Source organism: Tupaia chinensis, unplaced genomic scaffold (genome assembly GCF_000334495.1).
Source record: "Tupaia chinensis unplaced genomic scaffold, TupChi_1.0 Scaffold000052_1, whole genome shotgun sequence".
NCBI lineage: Eukaryota > Metazoa > Chordata > Mammalia > Scandentia > Tupaiidae > Tupaia > Tupaia belangeri.
In genome coordinates, this window is record NW_006159510.1 from 5,025,217 (window position 1) to 5,047,542 (window position 22,326).

The 22,326-nt window shown below is 45.8% G+C and overlaps 1 protein-coding gene across 1 annotated transcript in view; it reads left to right on the forward strand.

Moving 5' to 3' along the window:
* DIP2C (DIP2 acetate--CoA ligase C (putative)) overlaps positions 1 to 11,305 on the forward strand; it is a 213,468-nt gene extending 202,163 nt beyond the window's left edge. Inside the window, exons 35-38 of the mRNA XM_027775359.1 lie at positions 1,688 to 1,762; positions 4,959 to 5,133; positions 7,188 to 7,311; positions 10,998 to 11,305. Coding sequence (XP_027631160.1) covers positions 1,688 to 1,762; positions 4,959 to 5,133; positions 7,188 to 7,311; positions 10,998 to 11,250 — 627 coding nt within the window. The 3' untranslated portion in view covers positions 11,251 to 11,305. The remainder of the gene's footprint in view (positions 1 to 1,687; positions 1,763 to 4,958; positions 5,134 to 7,187; positions 7,312 to 10,997) is intronic.
* Positions 11,306 to 22,326: the final 11,021 nt, after the last annotated feature.

Consider the following 22,326-nt stretch of genomic DNA (forward strand, 5'->3'; position numbering starts at 1 on the left):
TCAATAGCTGACGTGCCTGACAAAAAAAAAAAAAAAAAAAATCAGGGTATTTGATTTTTACTATGAAAATCTATGAAGAAGGATTATTAGGGGAAACTACTAGTTTCTACCGCTCTGGTTACGCTTTTTATGGAACTAAATTAGGGACATGAAGGAAACATGTTGAAATGAAGACCTTTTTTTTTTCCCCAATCATCAGATCATTCTTAACTTGTCATAATTCTAAAGGCATCTTGTATTGTTTCTGGACCTTTTTTAAAACCTGTATCTGTATGACTGTAGAATTCTTCATACAGTTGACTCCGATGGTAGGAAGATGCTCCCCACCTACCCTAACACAGTCTGGGGGACTAGTAGGTCCTTCCCAGGTCAGAGCTGCCAAACCTCACTTCAAGCTTCAGTACAGCTTAGCTGTCCCAAAGGTTTTGTGCTGGTACCATAAGATGTCTTGCCTTAAATTAGCTGAGCAAAGGCAAGCTGCACTCGAGATTTTCAGTGAACTTTTGATTCCTTACACGTGTGCTATCGGTGGAATTCAGAACATATCTAAGCTAAGCTTCCATTAAGGAGGGGATACCTGAGAGCAGCTGGTCATCTGATGGTCTGCAGCACTCTGCAGTGCTGGGCTCGTGTGGGATGTTCCAGGTCTGCACCCCAGGTCGCCCTGTGCACAGCAGGTACTGCACGTGTGGCTGTAATCTGGGCCAATTGAGGCCAGAGGTGTGTGTGTGTGTGTGTTTGTCACTGTCTCAGAGGAAGTAAACCTTCAAAATATTTTTAAAAGGAGAGGCACGATATCAGATTACAATAAAAGATACCTGCAGGGAAAAGTCCCACAGTAGTGTAAGTTGAAAACATCATTGAGAGAAGACGGAGGACCTTCTGTTCAGACCCCAGCACGCGGTGCTAGAAGTAGACACAGAATCTTTGACTTCTGTCCTCCCCACTGCACCCCGAAGCAACTTTCTGCTGCATTGGATTGGGTTACACTCACCTCTGAAAATTCCACCCTGTGACTCCCTTAGTTCAAGGATTTTTCCAGACGTCACCTAACTATCATGTGAGGCATGATATTAACTTGAATGTAAATCAAGTCACTGAAATAACTGAAAATTTCTATTGTGTAAGTGCAAGGCTGCATTAAATATTATACCATCCAAGGCCAGCAGGCGGTGTGGCAATAAAGTGCTGGATTCCCACATAGCCAACCGTGGTTTGAGTCCCACACCTGGCAGCTTGCTTTCTTACTTTCTCTCTCTTTCTGTCTCTCTCTGGTGAGTGCTTGTGTCCTATAGCAAAGTTTAAAAAGAACACTAATAGTAATAAATAAAATTAAATAATTCTTTTAAAATTATTATACTGTCCTATTTTTGTTCAAAATTCTTTTTTTACTATGATTTCCAGCAGTTTTCTTTTTTAGCAGCTTCACTGAGGTATGATTTACAGTCAAAATTCTTTATTTTAAGGTCACTTTAACATCATGGTAGTAACAGTAGCAATGAAAAGGTCATTGTTGTGCTGTACTCTGTAATGGTATATAATTTTGACTTAAAGCCATAATGCCATACTACATCCCAACCGATCTTTAAGAGGAAATCGGCACGTGTGGGGTAAAGGCAAGCTGAAGTTGAGGTGTGTCAACTCTGTTCATCTGTGCTTTGACAAGAGTGTTTTCCCTCCCACACAGATACTTCCGGGAGTTCGGATCATAATTGCCAACCCCGAAACGAAAGGACCGCTGGGCGACTCACACCTTGGAGAGGTAAGATGCAGCGTCCCCTGTAAGGAGTGTCCTGCAGGTTGTCTTTCCTGACACCAGGAAGAACTGCGTGCACACCCCTGACCTGCAGCACGTGCTCAGGGTATGCTGAGGGAGTCGGGATTGGCTGGGAATAACTTGAGATGAGCTTTATTGCTTGTCTGATTCCTTGAAAGTGCAGAACTACAAAATAGGATCTCCTGGAGTAGATATGATAGTTCTCTCCAAGGTACTCAGAAAAGATAGAAAACTTCATGTGTGCGAACCGGGTTTCCTTATTTCTTAGCTCTTGAATCTGTTTTCCATGGACCTGCCTTCATTATGGAGAAGTCCTTCATCAGGGAAATGACAGAGAAGCAACAAAAGGAATGGATACTTCAACCTCAAATTAAAGAAGCATCAATAAACACTAGCAGACAGATTAGAGAAATGATAGTTACATATGTATTTCCGTTCGGAAAGTCAACAGTGGTATTTCACACTTTTGCTTAATTATATTTATGATGAAACCCCACCTTCTCTGACACCCATCCCAAAATATTGTAGGTTAAATCTGGTTGAAAACAGACATGCTACTGTGCTGCCCAGCCCTTATCTAAATTCTTAATCTAATCTCAGATCTGCCTTGGTGAGATCAAGTATCTCACCTCCTCCTTTCTCCTCATTCTTCTCTAAATGGCTCCTTCCACTTAGGGTGTGGAGGGTATCAGGGAAGCCTGGGTCCTGAGTCCCAGCCTCCTCACATGGTGCAACACAGGCCCACTGCCCCCTGTTGGCCAACCAAGGAAAACCTGCAGGTGCACGGGGTCTAGCCCATCTTGCCGTGATAACCTTGTCGCTGGGGTCATCGTCTCTCCTGCCTCACCAGGTTGCCCTTGTTCCTGAAGAGCTCTTACCAGCACATGTGAGAAACGTGCTGTTGGAAGTGACATCTTCTTGGGGCTAGCAGGTGGCGTGTTGGTTAAGGTGCTGGACTTCCGCATGGCTGACCATGGTTTAAGTCCCAGATCTGGTGGCTTGCTTTGTCATTCTTCCTCCCTCCCTTTCTTTGTCTCTCTCTGGTCAGACTGAAAAATAATAAATAAAATAAGTAATTATTTTTATAAAGGAAGAAGTGACATCATCTTAGAAGCATCACCAGTGTCCCCAGCACCAGTGCATCTCTCCTCACAGTCCTTTTCTTCTTGGTCTGTTTTCTGGTCCTTCCCTGGAATCTCTGTCATTGGTGACCCTCAGTGCTGAGGTGGCTAAATCCTATGCAGCTCATAATTCAGAATTCCTTTAAATACATTCCTGGGAACAGAACTGTACTGCTTGCTCAGAACACCTGGAGAGGGGCCCAACTGGTGGCCTCAGCCTTGGAGCTGAGCATAGCGAGCGAGGACCAGGCAGAGCTGAGCTTCCAGTTCTCATTACTCCAAGGGCAACCAGAGATGCTAACGTTTACAAGTTGATTTTCACACTGAGAGTGCATCTTTTCCACCCTGGCGTTATCGAGACGTAATTGACAAAGTTGTATGAAGTGTGTCCAATGTGGTGCTTTGATGCTGATGTCTATCTTGTGGCATGACGGCTACAAGCAAGACAGCACACACAACACCTCATACAGTTACCTTTTCAGTTTTTAATGATGGGAACATTTAGGCTTTCTTACCAAATTACCAATAAACAGTGCAGTGCTATGTTATTCATGACAGGCACCTGCTGTGCACTAGTTCCCCAGAATGTACTCATCATAGAACTGGGGGACTGTACCTTTTGATTTTCCCCTCCAGTCCCTGGTACCCACCCACCGCGTTCTCGGCTTCTGTGAGCTCAGTCTTTCAGAGCCCACATGTGAGTGAGATCGTGCAGTATGTGTCTTGCTGTGCCCGGCTTATTTCCTTAGTGTCATGTCTTCCGGGTTCATCATGTCGTCACTGGTGGTGGGATTGCCATCTATTTTTGTTTTTAAAGACTGAACAATGCTTCCATTTTCATTTTTTAAAGAATTACTTCATTTTATTTATTCATTCATTCATTTTAATTTGACCAGAGAGACACAGAGAGAGTGAAAGAGCAAATGAGAAAGCAAGCCACCAGGTCCAGGACTTGAACCATAGTTGACCATGTGGGATTGTCCAGCACCTTAGCCACCACACCACCTGCTGGTCCCCAATATTCCATTATCTTAATGAGGAAATTTTTGTGTGTTACAGAGCAGAGAGCAGTTACCATTGTCCTCATTTGATGGTGCAGTTTCTTTTTCTGCTTTTTCGTTTGTGCTGCAGGTACTTTTTGGGGTGCCTGCTGTGTACTTGGCACTATTTTGGGGACCAGAGGGACAGTGGTAAACGAGACAGAGTTTCTGACTTCAAAGAACAGTGCAAATAAAATAATAAAAAAGTAAAAATAAATTGAAAATGCCAATCCCAGAATGTCTATTATAAAGACTCAGTAGGCTGTAAATCCCTATTCTTCTGACCCACATCATATAGACATGGCTGCATGCAGCTGCAGGGGTGCCTTGAGAATATGATCAGCTTAACTTTGCTCCAGTCTTTCCCCTGATTCTGCATAAACCATACAGTCTTCACTTTGCACCAGCAGATCAGCCTTGGCTTCACCATTGCCCCAAATGTGAGACATTCACCATTCTTGTTTCCCGTCTTTTGGTGTTGCATGCCTTTCCTCCTTATAGTAGGTTGTCAGAAAAGTCATGACAGGTTTTTCCATGTTTTCTTATGCAAAAAATGTGTCATGACTTTTAATGATGACCTAATATTTTGTTCTATTGTTTTATCGCAACATACTTCCAAAAGAATCCTAATTGGCTAAAAGAGAAAAAGAAATCTTTTTAACATTTATCCCAATTGTTAGTTTGAAACAATCATTTGGAAAAAGAAACCAGGAAGTCAGTATGACATTGTTCATTTGATGTATTTATTTCTGAAATCTTCAATTAATCCACTTTAATAAAAGTCTTGATAAATGAATGACTTGGTCAGTCACCTGCTGTGAACCTGGTATGGTACCTTTGTAAATTCAGTACACTGTGGGTTTTTACGTGTCTCCCAAAAAAGTGAATGAGATTAACATCACCTTGTTTACGCAGCCCAGTGGAACTCAGTTTACTGAATTGAAAAAGCACTCTCAGTCTCACTGTCCTAGCGGTGGTCTCGGTTAACGCACGCACAGTGACATTTCCCTCCTTTCACAGATCTGGGTTCACAGCGCCCACAACGCCAGCGGCTACTTCACAATCTATGGAGACGAATCTCTCCAGTCAGATCATTTCAACTCCAGGTTAAGTTTTGGAGACACCCAGACCATCTGGGCACGAACAGGCTACTTGGGGTTCCTACGGAGAACTGAGCTCACAGATGCAAACGGAGGTGAGAATCCAGGCTGGCGGCCCCACACAGCCCAGGCAGAGTGGTCGGTGCCTAGATGCTGAAAACGTGTCTGAGACGTGGATGTGCCTGAGCAGAACTGAGTTTAAAAGGGGGGAGGGGCAGCAAATGGTGTAATGGTTACATCGCTGGACTCCCACATGCTGACCATGGTTCGAGTTCTGGACCTAGCAGCTTAAAACTCACGCCGGGCGCGTGTGCATGTGTACTCAATATCCTGGGAAGAGAATGGAGGAGAACAGATTGCAATATGGCCATCTCCCCTGGGGAGTTACTTCTCACTTACCCTCTCACTGTCTCTGTCTCTCGCTCTTTCTCTGGTGAGCATACATACCCTAAGGCAAAAACCTCTACATACATACATACGAAGAAAGAGAGGAAGGTAAAATACTAGTGTCCCCTAAGTTGAAGCTGTTTACCTTGTCTTCTCCTAAAAACCAGGGAGGAGCCTGGGCACTAAGCAGAAGGCTTGGCGTTTCCCACATGAAATGCCCTTAAGTCACGGCTGCTGTCTCTGCTTACTGCTCCAAGGATTGCTCGCTCCAAATGGGTGACCCATCTAAGACAGAGACAGGACCTGCATCTGTAGGAACTTGCATCTGCCCCTTCCAGAACTGGGTTTGCACCTCTCCAGAAGGGGGCACCCATGAGGCTTGGCCCAGCAGGCAGCTGGCTGGCTCTGCCATGCGCTCAGCGGTGCAGGGGGCCTGTGACTCAGGAGCAGCAAGTGTACCTGCTATGGAGCAGCAAGGTGGGCTTCTGCTACCATGGCCCCCATCTAAGGTTGGGGCAAGACGGCCATGTCTCATAGAGCCAAGATAAAAAAGGACACTTGTTTATTTAGGTGTTGGCTGATGCCAGAATCTCAGAATCCTTTCCTCTTAGTTCTGCTAAAAATATAGGCAGGACTTGGATATCTCACAGGAATAGTAGCTGGGATTCTTGGTGAGATCCTGCCCGACCAGAACCCCTGGGAGATGAGTTTCTAGACGTCAGTGAGGCTTCCTCACTTCACTGTCTAACACACCTACACCAACCTGGCCCACCAGGAGCTAAATATACAGGGAAAGTACAAAAATACCCTGGCCTGGCATTTGCAGTTTGGGCAGGCATAGACTAGCTGATGTAAGTGTGTTCCCAGGGTTCCGGCAAAGAGCTGAATTTGGGGACCTGAAAGTCGGTGGCAATGGATACCTCAGGGAAGTCTGGAAAGTCCTGTCCTGCTGCTTCCTGGGAGCAGGGACAGTGGGGTGTCATTGCTGTTTCTCACTTTCCTGAATCCCCCACAGAGAGGAGCTGACACTCTGCTCAGTGACGGGCAGGTAGCAACAAGTGAAAGTCTCCATCTTTTAAATCCGACTTAGATTAGAAAAGATTTCTTTTCCAGTGTTACTTAATGTGCTGATCATTTCTTTCAAATTTACTCTGTTATACTTACTGTCGTATAAAAATTAAGGATATAGTTCCTTATTTTTAAGGGAAGAAGACTGGCCACATGTGGTTATTGTCATTCTAAAATTTGCAAGAGGAATAAAAATAAATATCATGACTCCATGAGCCAAGGAAGTCTGCCATCATGAAGATGACCAGAAACTCTGCTTTCTTTTTCCACTCACACATGGGGTCAGTCACACAGCAAAGAACACAGTGGGTAGAGGCCGAAGGAATGGGTTTGGTTCTGGCCATGTGTCCAGGTGAAGTCTTCGGGGCTGTGCTGCTGCCAGTGCTCAGGCTACTAGGTCCTGACTAGTACTAACCGGAACCAGCTCGGTCCCTTAGTTTCCTCTGAGGAGTTTGTGATCATGTATTGGCTGTGGACAGGAGCTAGTCCAAGAAAAGATCACTGTTTCCCGATGGTACAGAGGCATAGAAGGATGGCCCACTGGGTGTATTGGGGGGACTTAGGGCTTCTGCCCTAGTAGGAGGCAAGAGGCTGTCCCCACATCAGCAACATCTGCCTCACGCAAGGAGTTTTAATCGATGAAAAGGAAGTGCCGTGAGCAGCCTTGCAGTGAACTCATGTTTCGTTCCCACAGAGCGCCATGATGCCCTGTATGTGGTGGGGGCCTTGGATGAAGCCATGGAGCTGCGGGGTATGAGGTACCACCCCATAGACATCGAGACTTCCGTCATCAGAGCCCACAAAAGTGTGACAGAGTGGTGAGTGGTGGGGGCAAAGTGTATCCACACTAGCCAGGAGCAGACTTTGTGAAGTTCTGGAATGTGGAAGGCATGTGGGGAGGAGAGTTGGTAAGAGACAGGAGCTGATTGGGCAGTTGGTTGGGTTAACAGCCATGAAAGAGCTCTCGGCTAGAGTGAGGGTGTTGGACATGACCTAAAACTGACAGGCGTTTCTTGCCCCGAAAACTACTTGATAACCTTTTCCAGGAAGACCGTTGCTATTTACCTAATTTATGAAAGCACAATATAGAAAAGACTAAACTTCACATACCCATAGGCGTGGAAATACTTTCATGACCGTCCACATGGGAATTGCAAAGTGATATGTGGGAAAACATTAGATGCAAGGAGGCAGTGTGACCGCACTTCACTGAGACATTCTCAAGGAAGAATTGCTTGAATGAACCCAAAGCCAACAGTGGCAACATGCCCATTGCATGTGCTCCAAGTGGCTAGGACCCAAGGTATGGTGTTTTCACCCTCTTTCAGCCTCTCCAGAGACAGGGGCTTTATCTTCCTCCCTCGGCCATTTCACCTGTTGTAAGTGTCGAGTGTGTTTATGGAGCTTTGTAAGAAACCGAGGCAGGGTTTCCTAGCCGCTCGCTCACCAGTGCTCCTAGCATCAGGGGTTCACCTGGAGGCTGGAGTGCTGTGGGTAAGTCAGCCTGTGCTTGGGGTTTTCTCAGGTTCACTCTAGGTCTCTGAGGGTAGAAGAATGGAAACCAAGGCAACACTGTCAGTGTGAAGTTTGCTCATTCATTTGGTGACAAAGTCCTTACTGAGAGGCCTGGCAATGAACCTGATGAAGCCAATCTCCATCTGAGGTTGGAACCCTTGAGTGGAGCATATTCTGAAATCTCTCTGAGCAGTTTTTCTTGGTTGAGTGGCTTGGTTCTGAAATTGTTCATTCTTCTCAAAGCTAATTGGTTTGCAGCAGGAGAGCTGGTATTTATTGCCCTCCACAGAACAGTGAGTTTGCATACCTATAAGTTGTCCTGTGGTTCAGATTCGCTAAGCCCACCCACCCCCACACACACACACACTCACTCTCACTCTCTCTCTCTACTAACTCACACACACATTCCTCAGATTGTCTAAGCTGCCTTTCTACTTAAGTGTAGAGAAGGGAAGAAAGAGATAACAGAACAGGACCCGTAGAAAGATAGCCAGAAACTAGGCACAGGGCCTCCCACATTTTCCATCTACATAGCTGTAAAGATCAATTACAGCCTTCTATTTCTGTATTTTTAAGAAAATAATTTTAATTGGCTTTCTCACCTCCCTCAAGCATTGTCTAGTTTCCATCTTCACAGTGCGTTTTGGGGCGGGCTGCCCTGATGCCTCTCTGACTTTCCAGCCCACGATTGCCTTCATTCTAAGCACTGTCACTGCCCTGAGTGTACCCTCCCCTTGTCAGGGGAGCGCCTCACATTCGCCTTGTCCACGTGGGGTGCTGGGGAAAAGAGACGCGAGTGGAGCCGATTGTGGCGGACTTTCCCTGCGTTAGGAGCGATTCGGGCACAGACTGCTCTGTCCTTTTATCTCTGTCCCCCTCGCCTGCTCCCTGCCTTCATGTCCCCCAGTCACTTCCCACAGAGACGGGGTTTGACACCCGATGTTGTGGAATGTGACCATTTCTATGTTGCCAAGTGTGAGGCACCCAAATGTTCGCATTTCTCAACAGCTGATTTTTGGTGTTAAAACAACACATAAGGCCGTAAGAAAGCTCTGGCAGGAAGTCGCCAGCATCCGTCGCATAGCTTCCTGGCACACCCAGGGGTGACAGTACAGCATGTGCACCTTTCACTTACTTCAGTAATGGGGAGCCGGACTGATTCCTGAGACTTCAGGGAAATGCCATGAATTTCTAATGCCGTGATAAAATGCTACCAACAGTGCGTGCAAGCCCCACGTGCCCTGGGATATCGCAGACTCACCGTATGGGCTCACACGGGCCCCATAGTGCAATATTTTAGGGTTAGAGGAGCCGTTTCATGGGGATTAAGCACAGTATGACGTTGTAATGGAGACAGTCCTCTGCAGGGCTGTTCCCGGAGGGGTGTAACCATCACAAAGCCCAGTCCAGGAGAGAACTAGTACCCACATCCTCCCATTTCCCCCTCGTTTCAACACACACACGTCGGACACCCCTAATCTGAAATTCAGAGTGCTCCAAAGGCTGCAACTTTTTGAACACTGGGATGATGTCATGGGCGGAAAATTGGAGATGACTGAGACAGTGGCCCCTGTCCTTTTGGTGGGTCAGTGTCACCGAACTTTGTTTCATGCCCAAAATTACTTGAAATATTATATAGAATTCCCTTCAGGCTGTGCGTGTGGTGTACATGAACCATAAATGAATTTCATGTTTAGACTTGGCCCCTGTTCCCAAGGCATGTTATTATTTATGCACATATTCCAAAATAAAAGGAATCTGAAATCAAAAAGAAGTCTAGTCTTAAGCATTTTGGATACGGGAAACTCGCCTCGTTTAGTGGGCTTCCTGAATAAAGCGTGTACTTTTTCTAATAGAAAGCAAGAATGAGTTTCCCAAAGTACAAACTGCCCCCGCTGGGATGAATGCGTTGTCGTCTAGAGAGCAGATAGCATGGCCCTGGAGCCTGGTCCTGTTCTCTGCAGGCTGGGGACCCTGCCAACCTTTGCAGCCTAGCTGGCCTTGAGCACCATGGTCTGTGGGTATGAGCACCCATAAAGATCCCATCATAAAAGCCAGCTCTCTGAGGTGAATGCCGTTTAAAGTATGAAGTGCTAGGTTTGCGCTTCCACCTCCTGGAAAGCCCAGAAATGCTGGTGCTCTTCCTGCCGGAGGATGACTAGATCCCAAACAAGACCCTTCTGGATGAATGTCCTACCTTCTCAAAGTCTCACCTCTCATCTGGGCTAGCTAATGCTGCATTACAGTCCCATCCCGCCGTACTTAGTGCCCTATGTCTGCAGGTGATGGGCTGGAAAACGCTGTTTATTCTGCATGCCCTTGTCCCCTGGCACCCAAGAGCTAGCCAAGCAGCATCCTCTTCAGGCAAGGGAAAGTCAGGACAAGCGGGTACCCCAGCAGTGCTTGGGCCTCTGCTGACACCACCCACTGACACAGGCACCAGGCTGCATGCTGAGCCAAGCTTACAGGCAGGGAAACACGAGTCACCCTTAAGGGCACAGAGCACGGATGGGGGAGAGAGCTCAGGACGCATTCCACCATCACATGCACCTCTGCCTGCAGCAGAGCAGGAGCTGGAAATAAGGCCAGGGTGGCTCCAAGGGCAGATGCTGATGGTGCACTGCGCCCTGAGGTGGAGGGTTTGACCTCTAGGCAGCAGAAAAGCCCAAACTGGAACAAAGACTCCTCTAATGAAGCAGAGCTAGCCCCCTGTCCCCTAGAAGCAAGAGCTGACAGAGATCATGAAGCACTCACAGAAGCCACAGTGAGAGAAGGCTGTAGAAAGTGCTGAGAGAGGTGAGGTCGCCAGGAAGGCAGGTGTGGAACGGCTCATGAGTGACGGGAGGCAGACTCAGAGACCAGCAAGTCACAGGCTGTTGGGAGAGCCCAGGCAGATCCAAAGCGAACCAAATGGAACTTTCAGAAAGAAAATGTAATCGCTAAATATAAGACTCGCCATGTGATATTGGCTTTCTTTTCTGTCTTTCAGTGCTGTGTTTACCTGGACAAATCTCTTGGTGGTTGTGGTTGAGCTTGATGGGTCAGAGCAAGAAGCCTTGGACCTGGTTCCCTTGGTGACGAACGTGGTCCTGGAGGAGCACTACCTGATCGTGGGTGTGGTGGTCGTGGTGGACATCGGCGTCATCCCCATCAACTCCCGTGGAGAGAAGCAGCGAATGCACCTACGGGACGGCTTCTTGGCAGACCAGCTGGACCCCATCTATGTGGCCTACAACATGTAGTCTTGTCTCTTTGGCTTCCGAGGACTTTTCTAGAGATGTAAACATTTTTCTCAGTGTCCACTGACACGTATAGACACAAGGGCAGCATTCGCCAGAGTGGCGCCTTCCGAGTGGACGGAGGAAGAGGAGGACTTCTCAGCGGTCACGGTTGGCATGGAGACGAAATGTGAATTTACCACTGAATTTTGCTCAGAAGGACTTCGGATTACTTACTGCCTTCAGTTTGTTGGAAAAGCCCATTTCAAAACTTTTCTTTTTTTCTTTCTTTTTTTTTTTAATTATTGGATAAGTGCTTTCTTCGTAAATGTGGTATTTTGTTAAGCCGAAATAGCAATTAAAAAAATATTCTGCCCTCCAAATGGGTTCTTTTAAACAATTTATGTAGTGTGACAAAGAATCGTTTTCTCTGTTTTAATGTGTCATAAAATCTTAATGACATGGATCTGTTACTAATTTAAGCCATTGCTAGATCTCATCCTTTTAGGAAAGTTTATTGAGGTACGAGAAAACCTTCCACCTAGCACCTTCCAATTAGATTTTAGCAGCTTTCTTTGTCAGAAATGTGCTGAAGAAACAAAGGCTCATGTATGGCCTTTGGAGTTAGATAGAACGAGAAGAAATTATAAATAAGGTGTATTTCGGCAATTATCTTGCAAATATCTTTGTACTAAACTAAAAAGATAAAATAAGTTAACTTCCTCAATATGTAATTATGTACAAAACGTTTAATTTATTTTGATCTCTTTAGAAGTATAAAAAAGAAAAACATTCAAGAATATTAAAGTCTTGTAATGTTTGCTAATATAAAAAAGTGTTGTATTATCTTGCGTGGATAGTATCACAACAGATATATATATATGAAATATAAATTCACTAACAAGAAAAGGAGATTTTAAAGTTTAAATGCAGAACTTGTCACTTGCATGGTGTGCCCCGCACTGCACTCACATACACCTCGCTGTTCGAGCAACCGCCGATGGCCAGTACCCCGTTCCAGAGTATTCCTCTAGACCCAGAGACCAGCAAGTGAAATTATTGCCGTCTCAAAGATGGTGAAGGAATTTAAAGCTATACGTGCACTTCCTTTCTCCTTTGCTGGGGGGACAACAGCAAATGCGTTTACGCCAGCATGCGCTGGCTCCACCGAGGGAGGCTCAAGGTTGGCAAACAGCACTGTTTTCTTAGCTGCAAGAATTTGTTGTACAATGTTTTTCATCGTTTTTGTTCCCGTCCCCTATTTTTGGTCGTTGGTATGAAAAGGAATGATACTCTGTGGTCATTTGCACCAAGTTGCATTGCTTCCCCCTCAGATGGCCACTGTGTGTAGTGGACAAGTTGTCCAGAAAAGCTTTTAAAGGAAAAGGCCCACATAGGCAATCGCCCTCTTGTCTCAAGACCCAACTGTCTGTGGGAGCCTCTGGTCTCTCGGGTACCCTAGCTTGACCAGGAGCAAACCCCACCAGGGGGTTCACAGAACTCTGCCGGAGCAAGAAGCCCTCCCCGCTGCATCATGTTACCACCTGTGGATGACCGTGCCCCTCGTTTCTGTCTCTGCAGCAGCTCCTCACACTCCTTTTCATTTCAGAGCTCATCTGTGCACTTCTAAATTGAATTGGCCTATCTGTATCCAGCCAAGAAGGGGAGGTGTCATCAGTCCAACGGGGATCCCCTTTGTAACTGCCCCGGTATGATCCTGCAATGGCTCTCGGTACTAGAAATGCATGACTAAGATTGTCGCTGGGCAAAGTTTAGGTTCTTTTTCATTGTATTGTAGGCAGTGTCTTTGCCCATGCTATACGCAGCCAGCAGTAAGCCCTTTGCTAAAAGAGAGTTTTGTTTGACTTCTGAGATCCAAGGCTGATTGTTTAAAAAAAAAAAATTAAGTGGCGCATTGTTAAAAACTTGTCTGCATATGTGGTACATCCTTCCATCGCCACACTTCATTTGATTTTTAAAATACCGTTTGATTTTATTGCTGTGTATGAATATTTCTCCACATGCTTCAGATATACATTCCTACAGCCTTCTGCTTCCTAAGGGGGAATAAAACCCACCACACACAGATTTTGTTTTTCTTAAAGACGTTTTCTTACACACACACCCTGTTTAAGGGGAAGTAGGTTTAAGGTTTCAGATGAGAAACTGATTATAAAAGCATGACAGTGTGCAGGACAACTCGTGAAGTCCAGCAGATGTTGGGAAGCTAAACAAATTTAGAGACCGCTGCAGACATAACGTCAACCTTCACCATATCAACCTGACATTTGAGGAGGGTAAACGCTGCAGTGCAGTCGTGAAAGCAGTTCGCAGCCGGTCTCTGCTGCACCCTGCCACCTCTGATGTCAGAGTTTAGGTTCAAACAAGTTGGTGGGCTGGGATCGAAGTGTGGTTATGCAAGAGAAGGAAAGGAGACTCTTAAGTACCACCAGTTTCAGCAATAAAGAAGGATCGTTCTGTATTAGAAACTGTACTGTAGATAAATCATTCATGAGAATGTAAAAAATGCTTGTCTTGTGACCTTGTGCTTTTGAAGTCAGACAGAACCGTGTAATCAACTTGCACAAAAAGAGGGCACACAACGAACGTCTAAACACAGACCTAATCAACAGGAGCAGATTCCTCATGGTGCTTGTTTATTATATATATTTAATCCTGCTTGACACTTTACCCAAGGGAGAACGGTCCCTTCTATCAGTTGAATGTTAGCAGCGTTATTTCAGAGTGTGGTGACGGGTTAGAGAAATCCATGTACTCAACCAATCACAGTTTCAAACAGAATTTTTATGTGCAAAGGACAGCAACCTTCTTGTATGTTAAACCACCAGTACGCTTTGTACATCTGTGATAACGCCTGTTTTATATTCAAATGAACAAATAAAAGCTTTTATTTTTGTTGCTCTGAAAATAGCAGTTTCTTAATTGGTCCCCTGGAAAAACGTCTGGGACAGCTTCAATCCCAGGAAGGAAGTGATTCCTGCAGGGAAATGTACCGACTCTGTTCACGTGATTTGTTGAGTAACTTAGCACAGATAATCATACTTGGAATAATGTTTAAATTTTGATGTGGGCATTTATTGCTAAAGATACTTCCTATGGCAACAAATGTTTTGTGAAATGTTTTTTAAATTCTTTTAAATATATCTAAATATATTTGTTCACATTTTGCTGCAAGTGTACAGATTATTGGTACCTTTTCGGGACAAACAGTAATTTGAGTCCTGTGTGCAAATGCTTTCTATCAGCGGAACCACAGGGAACCTTTGCACGGCAGGAAGTAGGGCCATGTGACCATTCCAACCCAAATTGATTTTATTCATTGGGCAACTAAAAACTTTATCTTTTGTCCCAAATCTAGGAACTCTTATCACTTTGTCTTTTGGAAGGCAGTAGCCGATTAACTGACTCAGCCTGATAGTTATAGAAAGATGTTTGTACACAGGGAGATCAACAGGATTCAGATGTGCTCACAAACCATCAGGCATAATCTAAGCAAGTTTATATTAGAACTCCGCCGCCACCACCACCTTTTATCCCAGGCAATCTCATACTGTCAGGGCATGATGCTTCCAGTATGTGAAAGCGGATGTCTGGTGCAAGACCTGTCTAGCTGATCCTAACTAAACAGAATATTGCAAGGAAGGGATGCTTTTCCACAGGCTTCCATTTCTCAGCGGGTCAGATATAAACAAGGTGGGGCCAGCAGGTGGTGTGATGGTTAAGGTGCTGGATTCCACATGGCTGACTGCATGGTTCGAGTCCCAGACCCAGTGACCGGAAAAACATAATCAGGTGCATGTGTGGTGCCCAAAATCCCAAGAGAAGAATGGAGGAGAAGGGATCGCAGTGTGGCCATCCCCTGGGGAGATGATTTCTCACTTTCCCTCTCCGTCACTGGTGAGTGCACATGCCCTATGGCAAAACAAAACAAACCTATATGTATACATATATGTGTGTGTGCGTATGTATGTGTGTGTGTGTATAAATACAAGCAAGGTGCCAAGCAGAGCTGCTCCAAGCACCTGCACATGAGCACAGGATTTTCAGCCTCAAGACTGGGTTCTTGGGACACAATTGGTAGCAGTTTGGTTGGCTGGTTGATTATCCCTCTGTCCTACAGGTCCTCTGTGACATCTCAGTGCGCTGAGATCGGGACGGTCTGTCCACCGAGGCAGAAGCAGTGACTCTGCTGCTTGGGAAAGAAGTTACCGAGCACCAAGTCTGCCTAAGTGCAGTCTCTGCTGTGACGCTCCGCTCGGACTGATTGCATTTTCTCAGTAGGACGCATAATTCCTAATCCCTACTGACCTACTGAGCGCTTTGTTCTCTACTGTGCTCCAGTGAGTCGTGCTGAGATCGATACAGCTGCTCCTGTAGCACCTGGCTTCTTTTCTAGAGTGAGAACTTCAGCCGTGGTTGTGATCAGTCCTGCTCTCGGGCGCAATGTATCACCGGCACATCCGGCTCAAGCCTACGAGGTACTCTTAGTCGCTGCCTCTGTTCAGTCCTTACAGTTAATTCCATGAACAAAGTAACTGGCAAGAGCAAAACGAACCTGCTACCCTGACACGTGGCTTAGATTGGCCCTGATGCTAACGAGGCTGTCTTTGCTGATGACACCCAGGGTGACTGCACCATCTTGCCTTGTTTCAGGAGTGCGGGGATGTCTGAGCCCTTACCCTGAAACACACGGACTCCTCTTTCCCCACATCACTGAGCTGGACTCAGACTTCCCTGAGCCGGGCGGGTGTGTCTGAACTTGATCGTACTGCAGCCAGTTCAGCCCACTTTCTCTCGGCTTCAAGGTGGAAATACAGAGTCCTTCAGGCTTCCGTTGCTGCCTCAAGAGACTTCAGGTGTGTAACTGCACCAACTACAAAGACCTCGAGGAGGCTCACTTTTGCAAACTGACTGGCCTGGCTCAGGGTCAGCCCCCAGGCTTGTTATGTTTTTGTTTTTCCTAATTTTCCCTTAAACTATGATTTCTGGCTTACATATAGTCAGCGTGTATCTTGGTGAGCTGCAGTAATGGTCTTTTTGAAAGCATGCATATATTGCGTAATGAGAAGTCAAGAATGGTCCCAAATCCGTCGCCTTCAACATTGAACAGCACGTTATGTTGTGCACGTGTGTTCATCGTTCTAGTTTGGGTTTTGTTTTGGTTTTTTGAAGTACGTACTAAATGGTCCTTGTTTTTCACTGTGCTGTGTGACACACTATCCCATAGCCTCTTTCTCATCAGGGTTTAGCGTTGCCAGGGGGCGGAAGGAAATAAGCAAGAAGGAGTGCCTCGAAGGTCTGGGCACGTAGATTCCTGCACTTCCCACCTGTGCGCGAGGCATGGGTCAGCGCGCATGCTCCTGCAGGTGGAGGCCCCGTCTGCATTTTGGGAGACCTAGAATGATCTATGAAATGGTAGAGTAGAAGAAATGCAAAAAGGGAGGAAAGAATGAAAGCTGTCTCCTCCCTTTTGGAGAAGTGGGTCTTGGTGCCTAGAAGCTCTGGAATGGAGAAAAGTACATCAGTTCAGCTTTTTTTTTTTTTTTTTTTTTTTTAAGTTTGCCAGAGGGTGCATGCTTTGCCTAGGGAGGGACAAAGAGAGGGAAAGTGAGAAAGCATCTCATGAGGAATGGTCATCCACATGACTGACCACAGTTTGAGTCCCAGACCCAGCAGCTTCAAAATCATGCCAGGCACATGTGCATGCATACCCAAGATCCCAGGAGGAAAATGGAGGAGAAGGGATTACAGCATGGCCATCCTTCCCCAGGGGGCTGATTCTCACTTTCCCTCTCACCGTCTCTCTCTCTCTCTCTCTCTCTCTCTCTCTCTCTCGCAAGTGCACTTGTCCTAGAGCAAAAAGCAAAATGAAACAAAAAAGAGTGCAGAATGCACTGTTCCTCTTAAAGGTGGCTAACTCATGGCTGCACTTCTTTGATCACAGTGAAGGGAGGTTTGAGCAGCATCTCCTCAGACCTTGGTGTGATGTTAGATTAGCTGGCTCTGACCATCCTTAGAGTGACTTTCCACTGAGGGCTCTGGTTTCCCCTGCAGGGCATAGGTATCTTCAAAAGGTTCAAAGGACTGAGAACTATGCATACCTATTTTGGGCACACTCTGACTAGCACAAAGCAGATAGTGAGTTCTCAAATGCAAAATGTTCTTGTCCTCCCAGAGTAGTTACCGGCTGCCAGAGGCACATCACTGGGATTTCCAAGGGCTCTATCAGGTTATTATGCCCTAGATGACTGCTTGTGGGTCTCATAAATCTAAAACAAGTTGCTGACATGCTGCCCATGTCATCAACAGTCAGTCTGTTTCCTGGAGATAATGGGCTGCAAGGATTGCTAACTGGGTGATATTAAGGGGCCTCAGGGGTTCTCTGGCTGAAGAATAAACCACTAGTCATTAATGGCAAATATTCCAGGAGAAAGTAGCAAGGCACATGCGCCTGCTTGATGACAGCTTCTGGTTCATGGCCAACCTGATAAGACAGAGAATGTAAACCTTTTCTGTTAAGGGCCAGAAAGTAAATATTTTAGGTTTCTATCTCAACTACTCAATTTGGATGCTAGAGCACAAACGCAGTATACGAAACCCTCAAGGTAAGTGGGTGAGCATTTAGTCCAACACAACTTTGTGGGCACAGACATTGAATTTTATTGAATTTTGCCATCATGAAATATTCTGCTATTAACCATCTGGAAATATAAATACTATTCTTAGCTCCTCCAAAAATAGCAGCTAGGGTTTTTTGATGGCTGACTTCAAAAGCATTCTGTTATTCTAGGTGTCTCATTTACTCAGTCAACAAACATTTGAGCACCATAAGGGTGTTAGTGGTCAGGGTCGTGCTCAGCTCCTTCAGTTAGACTCAGAGTCTAGTCTTGGTTCTGCCATGAAGTGGAGATTGCGCATTTTCCTCTGCGTCTCAGGTGACAGGCTGAGATGAGATGATGACACACACACTATTCTTTAGACTACTGTAGCCAAACCTTGACTGCCAGGCTGATGTCTGCTCCAATTACATCATTCACTGCCATCAAGCAGCTCCTTCTGACCCACCTCCAGGTACACAGCTTCCTTGGGAATTGGGACTGTGCAGAAACGATTTTTTTCTTTTTTTCCTTTTTGAGAGATTTTTTGCTACAGGCATGTGCGCTTGCCAGAGAGACAGAAAGTGAGAAATCACCCCCCGGAGGGATGGCCACGCCGCAATCACTTACCCTCCCGGCTTCTCTTGGGATTTTGGGCACGCAGGCACATGCCCGGCATGTGGTAATAATACTTGAAATTATTTGGCGACTTCGTTGTGCTAGGACGTACAGGTGAGTGTGTTTAGAGGGGTGCAGGGTCCCTGTCAGATGGAAGGGGGTCGTGGCCAGCAGAGAGTGCATTAGCACCAGGTCCTCTTCTCAGTCAACAATCTGCTTCTTCATTTCCAAGGAAGGATACTGGGTGCACTGTGGAACAGGACAACCCAGTGCTCTAGTTGCCCGATAAAAATGACATTCCCCAAAATGTAAGGTTCTTTTTGAACACCAGAATTCAGAGTTGCTGTTTCTAGCTCTATCAGTGTGTAGTAAGTAAGAAAGCGCTTGAGCAGAGGCAATCTAAGGAACCCTGTGAACATATTTTTTTTTTACTTATTTATTTTTTTTGTGAGAGATTTTTGCTACAGGGCACATGTGCTTGCTGGAGAAGGAGAGAGAGAGAGGAGAGAGAGAGAGAGAGAAAGCTAGAAATAACCCCCGGGGGAATGGCCACACCGCATCCCTTCTCCTCCATTCTCCTCCCAGGATTTTGGGCACACATGGACATGCGCCCAGTGTGATTTTCAAGCTACCAGGGCCAGGAGTCAAACCGTGGCCAGCTATGTAGGAGTCCACGACATAATAGCTATGCCCTCTGCTGGCCCCCTCTGGGATCCTTTTTAATGTCAGTCATTGACCCCTCTACTTGATCAAGTCAAATATTTAGATATGATCATGGTAAGTATCTTGTTTCATTCTGAAAAAGGATAACTTCAGGGGAGTCTATTTCTATAGGAAGAGCCTTCTTTCCCCTCACCACCCAAATTCGATTCTGGACAGCCTCTCTGTTTTCCCAAGTTGTCCTTGCCTCTAGCACAAAAACCCTCAGCTCCACCATGGGCTTTCACGGTTCTCCAAGTTCAGAGGATTATTCTAGACAGTCTAATGGTGTGAGAAGGTGTCAAGGCCTCTTAGGAATGACAGTCTTGAAAGGGTATTGCCACCCACTGGATTTTACTGCCTAGGCACTTAGGAAAACCCAGATCATTTCTGACCAAACGTAATGTTTGGAGTCGGTAATCCAAGCACGAGGTCCTAACATGAGAGGAGGTGGAGGCATCTGCTGTGAGCCGCGTTTCCAGTCTCTTCCCTAATGCCACTCCCTGCAGCCCAGGGAGACATGGTCACCAGTTTCTGAGGCGTGTTTTCAGCGTTTCTTTATGTGGCTGCAGGCGATCACGAATAAAGATCCCTCCCATTCCCTCATTCTAGCCCCAAAGGTAGAGCCCTGTGTACTCTCCTTGGTACTTTGCTTTTTCAGAGTTTATCTTGAACATCTTTTCTGGTTTTTTTTTTTGTTTGTTTGTTTGTTTGTTTTTTGGAGAGATTTTTGCTATAGGGCGTGTGCACTCGCCAGACAGACAGAGAGAGACAGAGAGACAGAAAGCGAGAAATCACCCCCCAGGGGGGATGGTCACGCCGCAATCCCTTCTCCTCCATTCTCCTCTCGGGATCTTGGGCACGCACGCACACACACCCGGCATGAGTTTTAAGCCACCGGGTCCGGGACACAAACCGCGGTCGACTACGTGGGAGTCCAGCGACATAGCCATTACGCTAACTGCTGGTTCCCTCTGTTTTGTTTTTGTTCTTTCCCCAAACGCACATTTTGCTGTTTCAGTGCCCTGTGGGTCCTTTTAACAGGCACTCGGTCTTCTCTCAGTCCTCGGCTTTCTCAACTTCCCATACAACGACAGTGGTTCATTTCGCTGGGAGCAAGCACATCTGAGGGACAGGGTTCCAGAAGTGGGACAGGGTGAATCAGGGTCAATGCCTCTGTCACTGGACTGATAACACCAGAAAATACTCCACAGTGCTTCCGCTTTCATTTTTCACGGTCGAGAGCCAGCAGTTGGCCTGGTGGTTAAGGCACTGGACTCCCACGTGGCTGACTAAGGTGTGAGTCCCGGGCCTGGCGGCTTACTCTCTCTCTCTCTCTGTCTCTGTCCTCTCTGGCATGCACACGTGCCCTGTAGCAAACTAAAATGAAAAAGAATTATTCCAACTCCCCAAAGTCAGTTTGCTATGAACTCTGTTAATTCTGGAGATTCATGCTTTGTCCAGGATGAAGTGAAAATGTTTCTTCCCCACCTTGTGTCATTTTTTTCTTTATTTGCCTTTTGCTATGCTTAAGCTTTTCATTTTAATGTGATCAAATTTATGCATCTTGCATGGCTTCGGGGGTTGGAATAGGAGTTGAGCAGCGTTTGCTCATACAGCGTTCGTTGGTATGTCTTCTTGTTTATGTTTTCCATTTTTAAAAATTCTTTCACTTTAGTTATTATTATTTTTCACACCTTAGTCAGTCATGCGGGAGTCCAGCAACTTAACCTTCATGCCAACTACTGGCTCTTGTTTTCCATTTTGTAACTGGGAGTTTCAGAAGTCTTCCAAGAGAGAGGACCTGGAGACAGTCGTTTGATCCGTAGTTTGGTGTAATGGGGGAGCTATTTTCCTTCCTTATGCTTGTGCTACATAGTATTTCAAGACCAGAAAAGACTCTGCTTTGAGTCATGATTGCAGACAAACTCACTTGCTTCGGGAGGGGAAAAAAAAAAAAGCTCATCTCTCACGGTACCCTCTCAAACAGAATTCTTTTAGAGCAAGTGAGGGAAGAGAAGAGTAATAGTGTTATTGATTACTTCAATTAGAAATAGGGTTTAGGTTCAGTTCTGGCTTTATGCCTGCGTATGTCACATTCGAAAGCCTGTCACGCATGGCTCCTGACACTAGCACCCTCTGGGAGCCAGGTGAGAGCGTACATGCAGTGAGACAGTATGTCACTAATGCCAGGTCAGAGGAAGAGACTGTAATTACTACATGCCTCCAGAAGGAAGAGAGTGACGTGTAAAGAAACCCCCAAAATGGGACCTAAAGTGGGTGCTAAGAGAAAAAAAAAAAAAGATTAGCACAGGTGCAGGGTTGGGACATATATCATTAAGCATTTTAGATTAGTCGGCTTTGGTGCTGATTGTTTCTAGAGAGACTTGGGGAAAAGAGAGCTTCCAAACAGATAAGGAGGCCCGAGAAAGCCGCCCTGGAGCACCGAGGGTGCGGTTCACTTAAACTCTGGCTTTTCGTGGGCTCCGCTAGCCCTAAGGGCAATCAGAATGGGCCTCACACTTTCCCTTCCTCCTTGAATTCAAATCTGGTGTGTTTGGGGGTTTTGTTGTTCTCATTTTGGTTGTCTTTTCAAATCAGTGTTTTCGAAAGTTCAAACAAGAATGCTCCTACTGGGTGTACTTCAAGTCCCTCCTCCTCCACATTTCTCCTCCTCCGCCTCCTCTCTCCCGTCTTCTTCACCCCCACCATCTCATCCTCTGCCAGTTTTCATTGCACCTGAACGCTTTATTCAAAGATCAAGGCAAAGTCATAAATGATCGAGACTGGGTGTCACTTGTCCTCATTAACAACACACAGTTAGATATGCTTTGCAGGATGTCACATGGACTGACCTAGATTCACTGGCTACATCGTATAAATGAAATCGTGGCATATGGCGGTCTTCTGTGATTGGCACTGGGGAGAATGAGTCCAGGGTTCATCCATGTTGTAGCATGTATCAGAAGTTCTTTCCTTTTTTTAATTTTTTATTTATGTTTTAAATTTATTTATTTACATTCATTCACTATATATCATTACAGCAAACAAAATGAGCTTTCTCATCCAGAATACACTGTATATTGGCTCAGTCAAGCACTTCAATGTGCGTGTTATCATCAATGAATAATTTTCCATTTCTTCCTTTCTGTATATATATATATAT